Source organism: Miscanthus floridulus, chromosome 4 (assembly GCF_019320115.1).
Source record: "Miscanthus floridulus cultivar M001 chromosome 4, ASM1932011v1, whole genome shotgun sequence".
Classification (NCBI taxonomy): Eukaryota; Viridiplantae; Streptophyta; class Magnoliopsida; order Poales; family Poaceae; genus Miscanthus; species Miscanthus floridulus.
In genome coordinates, this window is record NC_089583.1 from 122614156 (window position 1) to 122630404 (window position 16249).

At 41.9% G+C, this 16249-nt stretch overlaps 1 protein-coding gene across 1 annotated transcript; it reads left to right on the forward strand.

Moving 5' to 3' along the window:
* The first annotated feature begins 819 nt into the window (after positions 1-819).
* Positions 820-4843, forward strand: LOC136550611 (uncharacterized). The gene is made up of 6 exons (XM_066542239.1): positions 820-1113; positions 2930-3045; positions 3512-3597; positions 3744-3804; positions 3936-4022; positions 4438-4843. The coding sequence occupies exons 2-6, from the start codon at positions 2965-2967 to the stop codon at positions 4528-4530; spliced, it is 408 nt and encodes a 135-aa protein (XP_066398336.1). The 5' UTR covers positions 820-1113; positions 2930-2964; the 3' UTR covers positions 4531-4843.
* The last annotated feature ends 11406 nt before the right edge of the window (positions 4844-16249 follow it).

Consider the following 16249-nt stretch of genomic DNA (forward strand, 5'->3'; position numbering starts at 1 on the left):
TGATGCTGTACTCATTTTTTTTAGGTTAAGCCATTCGGCAAGCTTTAATGATTCGAGAAAATAGTTACATCGTTAGCCTGTTCGGAAGGCCGTATCGTATCGTGAATTATTTACTGCTGGTTGGTTTGGTGTGAGAGAAAAACATTGTTCCCCGCTGAAAATTTACGATTATTTACGAGCAAGCGAACAGGCTGATCTCTGCTTACCTATCTTTTGAAATCAACAGCAGGTCAAAACCCAACAATTCACAAGTGTGTGGTTGCGGGGAATCACTTGTAACCAAATGATTGATATAATTCTTTTTTGTCCACTTTAACGGTAATCTATATTTGAGACTTAAATGAATTGGAATTAAAAAGTTTAAACTAAAAGGTTCCCGATATCTTTAAACACTACAACTTTGGTTTAGATCTTTTCTCTATTTGAGGGCATTCCAAAAATTCAAAATATGAAAATTTAAACTAAAATTCTAGGACAAAAAAATAAACTGAAATGATAACATAGTCAACTATAATGTTGTAGATCTACATCTGAGACCATTATCAAAATCTTAAAAGTTAAAACATAATTTCATGTTACTAAATGATTTAGGTTGCTTGTTCGTCAGAAGTCATTTGCAAAAAAAAAAAAAAAAAAAAAAACTAGAAAAGTAAATTTCAAATTATAAATTTAAAATAAATTTTCCGGGCCTTCAGTGATTCCATTCGAATAAGGAAATCATCAACTAAAAAGTTGGAGGTCCGAGTACTAAAAATTTGATATAATAAAAGTTTGTCTGAAAATTTAATTTAGGACCTAAGTACTCTTTACTCTCTCTCTCGCTATTCACTCTTCTCTTCCTGCCGTCCCATTCCCATCTCTCCCTCCCGTCGGCCAGCAGCCTTCAGCTCCCGTCGCATCTCTCTCCCTCTCCCTCTCCCTCTCGTCGGCCAGCAGCAGGGCACCTGGCGCGTGGGTGCGCGAGCGCGCGCGCGGCACGGGGCGCCGTTTGGCGAGTACGCGGCACGGGGGCCAGGCGGCAGGCGGCGGCGAGCGCGCAATCCCCCATCCACAGACGACTGGGCCGGCCGTCGCTGCTACTTCGGCCCCTTCGCCGCCGACGAGCATCACCAGGTACGCCCTCCCCTTGGTCTTCTCTTCCTGCTGCGCGAAACCGTGCGCCCAAGCCCTAACATACTATTCGTATTCGGATCTGAATCTAATTACAAGTGTATGTATATGCATGTATTATGCCTACTAACTTAGATGGCTTTGCAAAAATTATCGGGCGTACATGTGAACACCAATGTCCTTTACTGGATCCGCCACATTAATGGATTTGTTTTCTTTGTTGAACTGGTTCAAGCTGAGTACAGATGTGTGATGGATTCCATAAATAAACATGACCACGTGTGATTTGTGAACTCATATATCCATTAGTTAATGCTTAAAAACAAGTGATTTGTACTTAGTATTGCAGTAGGTCTAGCATGATAATATCTGTGATTTGTAGTTCAGTGTTGCAGTTGCAGTTGGTGTCGCATTACTACATGACTTCGATTTGTGATTCGCCTTCGGGCATGACATGGTGGCATTTTTGTTGTCCTTTCACTGTTGTATTGTAGATGTATAGTTTGCGTAAGACTCACTGCTAGTAGGAAGCAAAGGAAACTTAATTATAAAAGGTCAACACGATTTAGTTGCTAGATTTGTGATGCCAAACATGGGTGTGAAAGGAACTTTTAGGTGTGCAGGTATAATAGTATATGTATTAACAGAGCACCAATGCAGAGCTTGCACTGGCTTTGCTAGGACCTTAATCCAGCAAAGTCTCAGGAGCAAGGAGATATGGCTATAGAAGTGAGGATTGATGGAAGTAGGATAACACTCAGATATTTTATCTGAAAAGTTTAGGGTGATAATCAAGAAAGTTGGAATTGATTCTTCGATTTCATTTTTCTTTAGGGAAGTTTCAATCCTATTGTTGAAGCAGTTACCTTTCATATAATGGTGATTAGTTACAGGGGCAAATCTAGGCTTTATATGAACATTGTGCATAGTATATGGTAAGAAATAGTCTGTTACTAGGAGAAGGATGCTCTACTGCTCTGTATGTGCACCACCATAGATGATCCTTGTTTCACCCTGATCCTAGTTACCTTTTGTGTATTCCCTGGCGCCTGACACTTTCATATCACTAGTAACTTCTGTGAATGGCACAACATATGTTCAGTCTATCAGCCACCAGAAATTTCCTGCACCGGACACCAATTGTAAACTCACGTGATTTGAGGCGCATTTGTTGGGGACTGGTTTTATATTCCATTCTGAGCGCAGATCACTTGATTAGCAGAACTATAAAAGAGTTATGAGTGTGCCCCTCTTGGCAAGCATGTTACAGTATCTACCATCTCTGCAAATTGATATCATTCCACATTTCCACTAAACCATTTCTTTTAAACATAAGAAAGCCTGACTCTGTAGAAGCAAAACATAAGTGTTCCAGAGTTCTTGATACAAAAGTTTCTTGATTAAGAACAGCACAGGGCTCACCCAAACTAAAACTCCATGATCTCGCAAAACCGAGATAGCATAAAGTTGCAGCTAAAGGAAGTCCTTACCATAAGGTCATCAGGGTGTAATAATTCTGTGGCTCTAGGAACGAGAAACAGAAGGCATGCATAAGTTTCAGTTAAGACTACTATTGATGCAGAACTGTAGTTTTATGTGTCTTTGGCCATCTAATAAGACTACCATTGATGATGAACTGTACTTTTATGTGTCTTTGGCCATCTATAATCATTTGTTCATTACCTGGTTTAAATGTATAATTCCATCCTTGTGGGGTTAGGATATTGGGCTGTGTTAATTTTTTCTGATAAATGTTTATATGTTGCATGGTATTTCATCCTAACTATCTTTATTTTTCTTTTGTTTGCAACATCTGAAGTTGTCCGAGGGAAATTTTTCTAGGTGCTGGTTGGAATGGCAAGTACAGCATGCTTTGTGATTGTCAGTAAGAATCACATCCCGATCTATGAGGCAGAAGTTGGATCTGCACCCAAAGTCAGTACCTTGAACTTCATGTACTTCCTATATAATAGGTTCAGATTACAATTAGCTATCTGGCTATATCTATAACATTGCATTTTTCTCCAAGATGTGCACCACTTCACTCTGTTGATATGATAAAGAAACTCTGATGTGGAAATAGTCAATAGACTGACTTAGCCATGTTGGATCAGGCTCTTCATATCCGTCCCTACTCATTAATTTATGTTGGATCAGGCTCTTCATATCCATTCTTACTCAGCAAAAACTAAGATGTTTAATGGGATGGTTTGCTTCTCTAAAATTTCTTCTGTTGAGATTAAAACTGAGATGTTTCTCAAGTGTACAGATATATAAACTTGTAGCTTTACTTTAGATCCTTCATGGCAGGGATTTTCTTTTTTGTTTTGTTTTTTGAGCAGCATATCCATACTGAATTACTGATGTCTATGCCTAATCTTGCCATTTTCTTTCTTTGCAGAAAGAAGATTTGTCTTATCACCATCAGTTTATCCTGCATGCTGCGTTAGATGTTGTTCAGGACCTAGCATGGACCACAAATGCAATGTGAGTATTTTATTGGTTTTGTATTTTGTTGTCGGCTGTGTGCAAAGAATGAAATCACATCCCAAAGTTATTCTTCTATTATTTTATATACCTTTTACCTCACCTAGAAACTTTTGATTTTTTACATTTTCTTTTTTTTCCCCCAGGTTCCTGAAGTCAGTTGATAGATTCAATGACCTTGTGGTGTCTGTTTATGTAACTGCTGGTCATATCCTTTAAAAAGTGACGATGACAGTTTTTTTGTTTGTTTTAAATGAGATTTGACTATGTATCATTATGTTAGGTTTTCAAAGTTTGATCATAGCAGTATTATATTTTCTTTAACTGCAACTATGACACATACCAGATTCATGCTGCTTCACGACTCACGTAGTGAAGATGGAATAAAAAGCTTTTTTCAAGAGGTCCATGATCTTTACATCAAGGTAAGACAATTACTGCTAATCTACAATCAGGAGACTTTCCCCCACTGTATTCTAGAGTGCTAAGTGCTGGACCCAAGTATGCATTCATAAGTCGATCTTTGGACATGATATTCAATTGTGGTGCCTCTATTTGTGCCACACATCATTTTCGACAGTACTCAAGCATCTTTTGCTATTCTTTTTATCTGAATTTTTCATGACGATGGTGGCAATGGTTTCGAAAATTGCATGGATTGCTTTTTTTAATTCTGTATCTTGCGAAGTTAATGCTGATGTATGGTTATGCACAGTTTCCATGATGAGTTGTGAAATATGCATTGACTACATTCTAGTTTACACATTTTCCCTACTCCAACTTACAATTCTCTGTTTGGTTGTATAATACTGCACAGTAAATTTGTTTGCTGCCATGCAGATATTCCTCAACCCGCTTTACCTGCCTGGCTCTCGCATCACATCCTCTCATTTTGATACCAAGGTCAGGACCCTCGCAAGGAAGTACCTGTAATACGGGCATGGAGGGTTTTATAAGCTTTGCATCTTAGCGTAAAAGCAGGCAGCAGAAGAAGCAGAATGTATCACTCTAGCGCCAATTATTTTTGTGTCATCATCACATGACTCGCAAGAAATGCCGAAATGGGATGTCAATGGCTTATTGCAGGTCAAAGCTTCCTGTATTTTTTCTTGGCTTTGGCTTGTTATGACCTATGAATCATTTTTCAGAACAAAATGACTTTTGAGAATTTATTTCTTGCATTTCAAACATTAATGGATTGTGTTGTACATGGCTGATCTATAAAAGGGTGTTATCTCCTTTGTTACATGGAAGCATTACACTGATTCTCTATCTTTGCCCTGTTCATCGGTTGATACAGAGGCATGGGACCGCGCGAATTTCGCTTCTCTTTTTACCATTTCCTTTGTTTGATATCATGGCACTAGAGGTGTATCTGTGCACTGTGCAGAGCGATTACTAGAATTAGATTTGATGAAGTGTATCAGTCCACTAGAGGCGCTGTGTATGATATGGCCCTTTGCTCCAGGTGTCCTTTGCATAAAGGCCTGCCCCATTTATGTACCGGTGATCACTTTCCGTCAAGAACAGCAAGGGAACACTGAGCTGACACGACGACCCATCTGGCATCAGCCTTTAGCTAGCCTCAGGGCCAGGGCGTTGGATTGCTGTAGTGCTTCCGTGACAACAAGACTCGCCGGATAGATAGATGAAGATGATGGATAAGGATTAAGGAAGCTAGCTAGCGTGGAGACTGACCATTGGCACGACGGTTTCACGTGGCTGGTTAGTTTGGAATTCAGGCGTTGAAACGTATACCTGCTGCATGCGTGCCACGACATCGACGTTTGGTTTGCCGAAGACGGCGTTTGGTCTTATTCGGTTTGGTGAAGATTATATTGATGGAGAATTGGAAGAGGTTAGGTCTTGTTCGGTTTGGTGAAGACGGCGTTAGGTCTTATTCGGTTTGATGAAGATTATTAATTGAAGGTGAATGGATCGGAAGAGGATTGAAAGAGATTAACGTCTCGTCCGTTTCCTCCAGAATGGGCCGTTCCACGCCCGTAATAATTCCAGCTTTATACAATTTTGTGAAGAAATGGTCCGGCTGTAACGGGGCCTCCGTCCCAAACTAAAGCCCCTTTGGCACGGCTCATCCAAAATGGCTTCACCAGTAAAGCCAAAGCCGGTGAAGTCAGAAAAACTGGTTTTTTCTGCTTCTGGTTCATTTTAACCCCGGTTTACAAAACGGTTTCACGCTACAGTGCCTCGATTTACGCAAAATAGATGAAACCGAAGCCGCATAAGCCATGCCAAAGAGGCCCTAAGTGTTACTGTGGTATCCGTGTCACTATGGTGGCGGAGAGTGCAGCCAGTTCAGCTTTGGGGACGCAGGTGCGGCAGTTCCGGCACTTCAAGCCCCGGACGGCGGATCTCCTCCGGCTAGGACTCGGCTGGCACCATGGAGGCCAGAACGACATCCAGGCCGCCTTATTCACCGCCAACCTCTCGCCAAAGCGCATCCTGGAGAGCATCGTCCCGACCATCGTAACACGGATCAGAAACGCGCTCACGGTACCCGTCCCTCTTCGTCTGTCCACCATGCATGGCAATTGGCACCAAACGCCTGCCTTGCTGTACGTTCTGCGTTCGTCGCCACGACGACACGGCCCTGGGCCCTGGCATCCTGTCCAATGCTCATTCCTACGTACATTTTGCGCATGCATGCAGATGGTGCACGAGGCCGGCGGCCGCAAGTTTGTGTCTACAACACAGGGCCACTGGGGTGCCTGCCCAGCACGCTGGCGTGGCGAGGCGCCGGCACCGGCGAGCTCGCCCGCGCGGGCTGCCTAGCCGGCCACAACTGCGTCGCCGGGGCCTTCAACGAGCGGCTCGGTCGGCTCTGCCGCGACCTGCGCGCCGAGCTCGCCAACTCCACCGTGGTGTGCGTCGACATGTACGCCGTCAAGTACGGTCTCTTCACCAACCACAGGGTGCACGGTGAGTCCGAATGAAGCCATCATGTAGTAGTGTTTCTGTTCAGGCTCCGGCGACCGAGAAAGATCAGAAGCTTCATCTGTCTCGTGGTGGTTTGCTCAGGGTTCAGTGATCCGCTGACGGCGTGCTGCGGCAGTGGCGGCGCGCCGTACAATTACGAGGCCGGGAAGGCGTGCGGGAGCGCCAAGGTGAAGGCGTGCGCCGACGGCGACCGCCGACCGGCGCATCAGCGGGGACGGGCTGTGCACTACACGGAGGCGGCCAACAGGATCGTCGCCGACAAAATTGCTGTCGGCGGAGTACAGCGACCCTCCGCTTCCGCTGCAAACGCTCTGCTGCTCTCAGAGCTGAGCAGCACGCAACACAATGTAGCAAAAAATCGAATGCCACTTCATCCCGTCATTGCTGCAAGGGCTGCAAATTGTTAGAGCTTGAATAGGATCTTTAGGCATAGAATTAGCATGTCTACTTATCGTTGAATAGAATTATAAACCCTAGAACATATACTAGTGTAATAACAGTAGGTAGAACGAGAGAAAAAGAAGAGGTAGAAGATGGACGTGTCAAACCTGACACCGTAGAGGGAGTCGATCCAGAGGCGTCGGCTATCTCGTTCGTCGGTGAAATCTGCTCACGGGCAACGATGTTCGGGGAAGAGGTCGATGAAGCCGTCAAAGTCGGTGGAGCGGAGCGGCGTGGCTGGTGGCTTTCCGTCACTGGTTGCGCCCCTCTAGATCGGATTAGGATTTATGTTTCGGTGGGGAGCTCGGCTCAGGCGAACCTCGTGACTTGAGCCGTCGCTCCCCACCTCTATTTATTGCGCAGTATGACAGGGGCACTCCAACCATAGTGGGCTGGGCGCCCCCATTCAGGACGCGGATCAAAGACCCAACTGGGCTGTTGGGCCTAGTTTGGGATTAGAGATCAATCTAACAATCTCCCCCTTGATCTCCTACCATCTTTCAATTTTATATTATATACTTTTGTTCATTCAATTACAGATTAGCGCATAGAGCATGTTTCATCGTCACGGTCAATTGTCGATAGATTTAACAGCCACAACACATCACTCTGTTCTGAAATAGATACTTAACTTTTGGGCCTTCTTTTGTCCAGGAATTATAGGCTTCCTTTAAACCCATGCCGGCTATATGTTCTCTGAACACGTTGGGTGGTAACCTTTTTTAAGCGGATCCACGAGCATCTTTTCGGTACTTATATGCTCAAGACTTATGACATGATCCTGGACTTTATCTTTCACAACATAATACTTTATGTCAATATATTTGGCAGCACCACTTGACTTATTGTTGTGAGCATACTGTACTGTCGGATTATTATCGCAGTATAACTTAAGTGGTCTATAGATGTCGTCAACCACCTTCAAACCGGGCATGAACTTCTTTAGCCAGTTCACCTGCCCCGTTGAAGGCTCTAGTTTGATTTTAATAAATTGATGAAACCCTAAATGCTAACCTAGTTTATCAAGTGGTCATGAGATAGGTAGCCCATCCCAAGTAGTAAAGCAAATGAAGATCATAACATGATGATGATAATGCCATGGCGATGATCAAGTGCTTGGACTTAAAAAGAAGAAAGAGAAAAACAAAAGGCTCAAGATAAATGTATAAAGTGTAGGAGCTATTTTGTTTTAGTGATCAAGACACTTAGAGAGTGTGATCACATTTAGTTTTGATAGCCGTACTATTAAGAGGGGTGAAACTCGTTTCGAAATACGGTTATCAAAGTGCCACTAGATGCTCTAACTCATTGCATATGCACTTAGGATCTAGTGGAGTGCTAACACCCTTGAAAATGTTTGTGAAAATATGCTAACACATGTGCATAAGACGATACACTTGGTGGTTGACACATTTAAGCAAGGGTGAAAAAGATAGAGGTGAAAAGAAATTAGTCACACTGGTCATGCAGTGACCGGACGCTGGTCTCGGAAGGACCAGAGCGTCCGGTCAGTAGTAACAGCGAAGACGCTGATGTCGGTCTTCGACCAAACGATGGGTCACAAACTGTTCGGACACTGGAAGGCTGCGTCCGGTGCTGACGTGGCAGCACACAGTGATCAAGGTGACTGACCGGACACTGGCTGTGTCCAGTCAAGGGTGACCGGACATGTCCGGTCGAGAAAAGTCGTCTCTAGATGCTTACGGGAAACGACCGGATGCTGGGGCTCAGCGTTCGGTCACTTTGAGCTACAGCGTCCGGTCATCATATGACCGTTGAGATCGGGCGCTCAGTATTTGAAGAGAGGGGACACGTGGCACGCATCGCGTGACCGGACGCTGAGGTACAGCGTCCGGTCACCCCGTGTTGTGCCTAGTGAAGAGGTACAATGACTCTATTTCGTGGGGGCTTCTATTTAAGCCCTATGATTGGTTCAAGCTCACTCTCTTGGCCATTTGCATTGATATAACAACCTTGTGAGCTTAGTCAAAGCCCTCACACTCATCTCCATTATTGATTTATCATCTTTGTGAGATTGGAGAGAATCCAAGTGTATTGCTTGAGTATTTGCATCTAGAGGCACTTGGTGTTCGTGTTTCGTTACGGGATTCGCTTATTACTCTTGGTGGTTGCCGCCACCTAGACGGCTTGGAGCTGCGAAGATCGTCGAGTGGAGGGTGGTGATTGTCTCCGGCTTTGATTGTGGTGACTGTGAGGGGTTCTTGACCTTTCCCCGGTAGAGAGCCAAAAGGTACTCTAGTAAATTGCTCGTGGCTTGTGTGATCCCCATCTTATGTTAGTTGTGTGGCACCCTATTAATGGTTTGGTGTGTGATGTCAATTAGCGCGTGAACATCCAAGTGAGTGAATCACCACAATGAGGACTAGTTTACACGACAAGCAAGTGAACCTCGATAAAAATTATTGTGTCATCATTTGATTCCGAGGTGATTGGTCTTCATTGGTATTCATTCTTGTGATTGATTGACTCCTTCCTCGACACAATGGTATAACCATTTTGCTCACTCTCTTATATTACCGCAAACTAGTTGTCATGCTCTTTAGTGTAGCTAGTTGTGAAAGCTTGTTAGTTTGGTTAGTGTGGCTCTTTAGTTAGCATTTGAGAGCACACTAACTTAGTTTAGTGACATAGCTATTGTGTGAATAGAAACTATATAAACTAGAATTATGGTAGGTGGCTTGTAATTTTAGTAGGCTAGCGCAACACTTGCTTCGCATCATAATTGTCTAACCGATTTGCTAAGTGTTGTTATAGAAATTTTTATTAGGCTATTCACCCCCCTCTAGCCATTAGGACCTTTCACCCGTTGCCTCATAATACGCTACAAACTCAGCATACATTGTGGATGATGTAGTGATGGTTTGCTTTGAGCTTTTCTATGAAATAGCTTTCCATGCGAGAGTGAATACATATCCAGACATGGATTTTTTATTATCTTCCGCATAATCAGAATCAGAATATCCCACTATATGAAGTGAATCTGATCTTCTATACGTCATCATGAGGCCTTTCGTTCCTTGCAAATAACGTAAGACTTTCTTTACTAATTTCCAGTGTTCTATTCCAGGATTACTCTAGAATCTGTCAAGTAACCCGGTAACAAATGTCAAGTTAGGGCGCGTACATACTTGAGCATATTGCAAGCTTCCGATAACTGAAGCATATGGAACCGCTTTCATTTGATCAATCTCATATTGGTTCTTGGGACATTGAAAATCCCCATATCTGTCGCCCTTGACTATGGGAGCAGGTGAGGGACTATATTTGTGCATACTGAATTTCTTTAAGATTTTTTCTATGTATGCCTTTTGTGACAGTCCTAATACCCCTTTACTTCTATCTCGGTGAATCTCGATCCCTAGAACGAATGAAGCTTCACCAAGATCTTTCATATTAAAATCTAAGGATAAAAACTTCTTTATCTCCGGTAGTAGACTGACATGACTACTAGCAAGTAAGATATCATCCACTTACAGGACAAAAAAGATAAACTTTCCATTCTTAAACTTTGTATAGACACAATTGTCCTCTACATTCTCTTTAAACTTAAAATTCCTTATTGTCTGATCAAACTTCAAGCACCACTGTCTTGAAGCTTGTTTTAATTCATAAATAGATTTCTTTAGGTGACATCCCATTCGTTCTTTTCCTTCCATAACAAAACCTTTTGGTTATGCCATGTAAACATTTTCCTCCAAGTCTCCATTGAGAAATGTCATCTTTACATCCATCTGATGTAATTCTGAATCGTAATGTGCCACTAATGCCATTATGATTCTGAAGGAATCTTTACATGAGACTGGAGAAAAGGTCTCATTGTAATCAATCCCTTCTATTTGCGTAAAGCCTTTTGCCATAAGTCGCACTTTATATCTTTCTATATTCCCTTAAGAGTCAAGTTTTATTTTGTAGACCTATTTACAGCCTACTGTTTTGGCTCCTTTAGGAATTATTTTTAAGTCCCAAACTTTATTGGCATTCATAGATTTTATTTCATCTTCCATGGCCTCAAGCCACTTTGATGAATGATCACTTCTCATGGCTTCTTCAAATGAGGTGGGATCATCCTCCATTTTCCCACCACCCGGGGGACGTCTGAGTACTAAGGAAATGGTGTACCAGGTACCTATAAACCTGGGTGGACATATTTTTCCCACCATCATGATTATTCTAAAAGATCAGGATATAGATGTGATCTTGGGAATGAATTGGATGTATCAGCATAAAGCTGTCATAGATACTTTGAATAGGACAATACGGGTGAGTTTGCCAGATAGTAATTCTCAGCTTCTTATCCAACTTCCAATCTTAAAGAGATCAGTGGAAAAAGTTTGTGCAACTTCCATCAAGGAGATTAGAGATATCCCTGTAGTTTGTGAATTTCTAGAGGTTTTTCCTGAAGATTTACCCGGTCTACCACCTGATAGGGATGTCCAGTTTGGAATAGATCTAAAACCTAGAACAGCTCCGATCTCTTGGAGAGCTTATAGGATGTCTCCAAAGGAATTAGCCGAGTTGAAGACTCAATTGCAAGAGTTGATTAATAAAGGGTTTATCCAACCTAGTTCATCACCTTGGGGATGTCCTGTAATTTTTGTGAAAAAGAAAGATGAGACCCTGAGATTGTGTGTTGACTATCGTCCATTGAATGAAGTGACAATTAAAAATAAATATCCCTTACCTCGGATAGATTTACTTTTTAATCAACTGGCTGGAGCCAAGGTTTTCTCCAAGATTGATTTGAGGTCAGGCTACCATCAAATCAAAATTAAGCCTGAAGATATTCTTAAAACGACATTTACCACCAGATATGGATTATATGAATACCTGGTAATATCTTTTGGTTTGACGAATGCCCGAGCTCATTTCATGTATCTGATGAATTTAGTGTTCATGCCTGAGCTAGACAAGTTTGTAGTGGTGTTTATTGATGACATCTTAGTATATTACAAGAACAAGAAAGAACATGCAGAACATCTTAGAGTTGTTCTGACCCGCCTAAGAGAACATCAGTTATATGCTAAGTTCAGTAAGTGTGACTTTTGGCTAAAGGAAGTATAGTTTTTAGGACATGTCTTGTCAGCTGAAGGAGTTATAGTAGATCCAAGCAAAGTTAAGGATATACCAGATTAGAAACCACCAACCACTGTCCATCAGGTTTAGAGTTTTCTGGAAATGGCGGGTTATTACCGTCATTTTATTTCAGATTTCTCTAGAATATCCAAGTCCATCACAGGATTATTGAAGAACCAAGCCAAGTTTGTCTGGTCACCTGAATGTGAAGAAGCTTTCTAGACTTTGAAGAGATTATTAACCACTGCACCAGTGTTAGCACAGCCAGATATCGAGAAGCCGTTTGACGTTTATTGTGATGCTTCGGGTATTGGTATTGGGTGTGTATTGATGCAAGAAGGCCAATTCATTGCCTATGCTTCTAGATAACTTAAGCAACATGAAGAACATTATCCAACTCATGATCTAGAGTAAGCAGCAGTTGTCCATGCTTTGAAGATTTGGCGATATTACTTGCTTGATAATACTTGCCATATTTATACAGATCACAAGAGTTTAAAGTATATTTTTACTCAATCAGAATTGAATATGCGGCAAAGAAGATGGTTAGAATAGATTAAAGATTATGACTTAGAGGTGCATTACCATCCTGGTAAGGCAAATATGGTTGCAGATGCACTCAGTCGTAAGAGTCATTGCAATTGCCTGATAGTAAAAACAATGGATCTGACTTTATGTCAAGAGATGGAAAAGTTTAAATTGAGATAATTCAACAAGGTAGTTTGACCAATATAATTATTGAATCAACTATTCGAGACCAAATTATTATCGCTCAGAAAGAAAACAAGGGTATAGCCCATACCAAAGAAAGAGTTAGGAAGGGAAAAGTAGCATGCTTCAGAATAAATGATGCAGGTGTGCTATGGTTCAAGAATCGTTTAGTGGTACCAAAGGTTCCTGAGCTGCGACAGTCAATTCTTGAAGAGGCACATACAACTAGGTTATCTATTCATCTGGAAAGTAATAAGATGTACCATGACTTGAAACAGAGATTTTGGTGGACCAAAATGAAGATAGAGATTGCTCGATATATAGCCAAGTGTGATACTTGTCAAAGAGTAAAAGCTATACATTTGAGGTCCGCTAGAGAGTTACGACCATTGCCTATTCCAGCTTGAAAGTGGGAGGATATTAGTATGGACTTTATCGTCGGTCTACCCAAGACATCTAAAGGTTTTGACTCAATATGGGTTATTGTAGATCGACTAACTAAGTCAGCATATTTTCTTCCAGTCAAGAGTATATATCCTACTATCCAATATGCTAAGATGTATTTAGCGAGAATCGCGAGCTTACATACTATACCAAAGACCATTGTGTCGGATAGAGGTACACAATTTGTTTCCAACTTTTGGAAATAATTGCATGCTTCGTTGGGTACCAAACTTCTATATAGTATCACTTATCATCCATAGACTGATAGTCAGACTGAAAGAGTAAATCAAGTACTTGAAGATTTGTTAAGGTGTTGTGTCCTTAACTATTCCAATAAGTGGGATGAATGTTTGCCTTTGACTGAGTTCTCATACAACAATAGTTATCAAGAGAGCATTAAGATGGCTCCGTTTGAAGCACTCTATGGTCGTAGATGCAGAACATCACTAAATTGGTCTGAACCTGGGGAAAGCTGGTTCTTTGGAGTTGACCTTGTAAAAGAAACAGAGGAGAAAGTTAGGCAGATACAAAATAATTTGAAGATAGCTCAGTCCCGATAAAAGAGTTATGCGGATAAACAACGTAGACCATTGGTGTTTAACAAGAGAGATTTGTATATCTGAAGGTATCACCAATGAAGGGAGTTACCCGTTTCGGTGTTAAAGGCAAGTTGGCACCTTGTTATATTGGACCATTTCAAATTTTGGAGAGGTGTGGAAAGGTGGCATATCGCTTGAAGTTATCAGAACATCTCTCAGCTGTACACGATGTGTTTCATGTTTCCCAATTAAAGAAATGTCTTTGAGTGCCTGATCAGAATAATGAGGTTGAAGGAGTTGAACTTGAATCTGATTTGACCTATTCCGAATATCCTATCCGAGTTTTGGATCAGAAAGATCGTGTCACTCGAAGGAGGACAATCAAGTTCTACAAGATACAATGGAATCAACATTCCGAGGAAGAAGCTACTTGGGAATCTGAAGATTTCTTGCTAGAACAGTTTCCAGAATTTTTTGCGTCAATATAGAATAATGTTAGTTGTGCTCTGTCGTTACAAATCATGTTTGTAAAGGGACCTTAGCTGTTTTATGGACAGGTTTTGAATGTTTTTGCTTGACATATTTCCTTTTCCATTACTTACCCTATGACTTTAAATCTCGGGACGAGATTTCTTTTAGGGGAAAAGATTGTAACACCTCTGGTGTTTTAAACCCTAAAACATGCCATGTCATCATATGCATTGCACATCATTCATGTGTTAGTGAAAACTTTGATATGCATCCACTAAACCAAGTTTACTTTTATGTTATATGTGTTGACTTGTATGGATTGAATCAAGTTCAAAATCTTTGTATTGATTTGGAATTTCCGAAAACCCTAATTTTCAAAATGAAACTTTAAAATCAAAAGGGGACACTTTAAGAACTTATCGCCTTTTCAAATTACTTCAAATTTTATATAACAACTTTGGAAACCGTAATTTTCTACTTTTATTTTTGGAGATTTTTTAGTTACCATGCAAATTTAGGAGTAATTTGAGAAAGTAGACGAGTGACAATTCGGTAAATATTGTGAACAGTGTCAGCGGGCGACACCTCACCGTCGGTGAGCTTCCGACGTCTTCCAGGTGTGCCCGTGGCCATCTTTGGCTTTGCCTTGGCATGGAAAGGCTGCTGTGTGGCTTCTTCTTGCTTCTTAGCCACGCTATAAAGCCTGCGCCTGCGCCGTCGCCGTTCTTCTCTCTTTCTCCTCCTCTGTTTTTTCCGTCGTCGCCGCCAGCTCCGATGAGCTCGCGTCGTCGCCGTAGCGTCCACCTAGTCGCAGCAAAGCCAGTCATAGCTCTGCCTGCTCCTTGTGAACCCAGCTGACTAGTCCTTGAAGCCTGACTCCATCGAGAAACGCTGCGTGGTGCCTTTATTCCTCGCGGCCGGCAGCATCGCCGTTGAGTGCGCGCCACCGTGGCTAGCACTCTACGGTGCGTCTTTGCTCTTGCTCGGCGTAGCTCCAGCTTCGCCATATTGCCATGATGCTTTGTGTCTTGTTGGGTGACCTTTTCGTCCACCACAACCACCAAAACATCGCCGTCGACACCAGTTGAGCCGCCGTACCTGCCTTGATCGACGACGAGCTCCTCCATTACTCCTCTGATTCCTCTTTCAGCTCGGGCGTGTCTGGGGTGAGCCACTGAGTCCTCCCAAGCATTTTGTTTAATCACTACCGACCTCACTTCACTGGCGTAGCGCAGCCGCACCGCCATGTCCACCATGGCTGGCGTCGAGCTCGAGTTGTGCAGCGATTGGCTGGCCTTGTCATAGGGATCACGATGGTACCTTCGCCGTCGCCGGAGACCTCGCTGTCGGCGAGAAATCACCGGTCAGCAAGCCTCACCGCTGTGGTCAGCGCAGGAGTACTGTGCCGACATGTGGGGTCACTCTGTCAGTGATAGTTAGTTTGAAAATGAATTTTCTATTTTTAGAATTGTTTAAATAGTGCTGTGTTTTGTTTATTTTGTGTAGAATTAAATAGAGCTCCAAAAATTATGAAACTTTTTGAGTGACCTCTTTGAGATGTAAACTATTTAGGAAAAATATTAAATGTTATTTTTCAGTACATTTTGAATGTGATAAAAATTGCTCAAATTAATTAATAAATGGGGTTCCATGATTTTTCTAGGCTTAAATAATTATCCAAAAATTATGAAAATTGTTTTGCCACTTAGTTATCATATGGTGAGTCTTCACAAAAATTTTGAGCTCATTTGGAGAAAGTTGATTTATTTCATAATTATTAATTAGTTATTAATTAATAAAAAATAGTAAACCCTAATGACTTAGGTTTTGTTTGAATTTTTGGATTGAGTGATGACCTTGGGTCATTAGCATATAATGATCCTTAGCAATTAAAGTATGAAAAGGGTTATTCAGTTGTTGGTTTGCAACTGTACCGCGAAGGAAAGCTGTATTCAAGTTACTAACTTTTGCATCCATCGTCAAGCATCATGTTT

Bases quoted from the DNA above. Each gene is read 5' to 3' on its own strand.
- LOC136550611 (XM_066542239.1), top strand. From the start codon at position 2,965: ATGGCAAGTACAGCATGCTTTGTGATTGTCAGTAAGAATCACATCCCG. The intron at 3,598-3,743 runs GTGAGTATTTTA...TTTTTCCCCCAG, and splicing joins GCATGGACCACAAATGCAAT to GTTCCTGAAGTCAGTTGATA. The intron at 3,805-3,935 runs CATATCCTTTAA...GCAACTATGACA, and splicing joins CTGTTTATGTAACTGCTGGT to CATACCAGATTCATGCTGCT.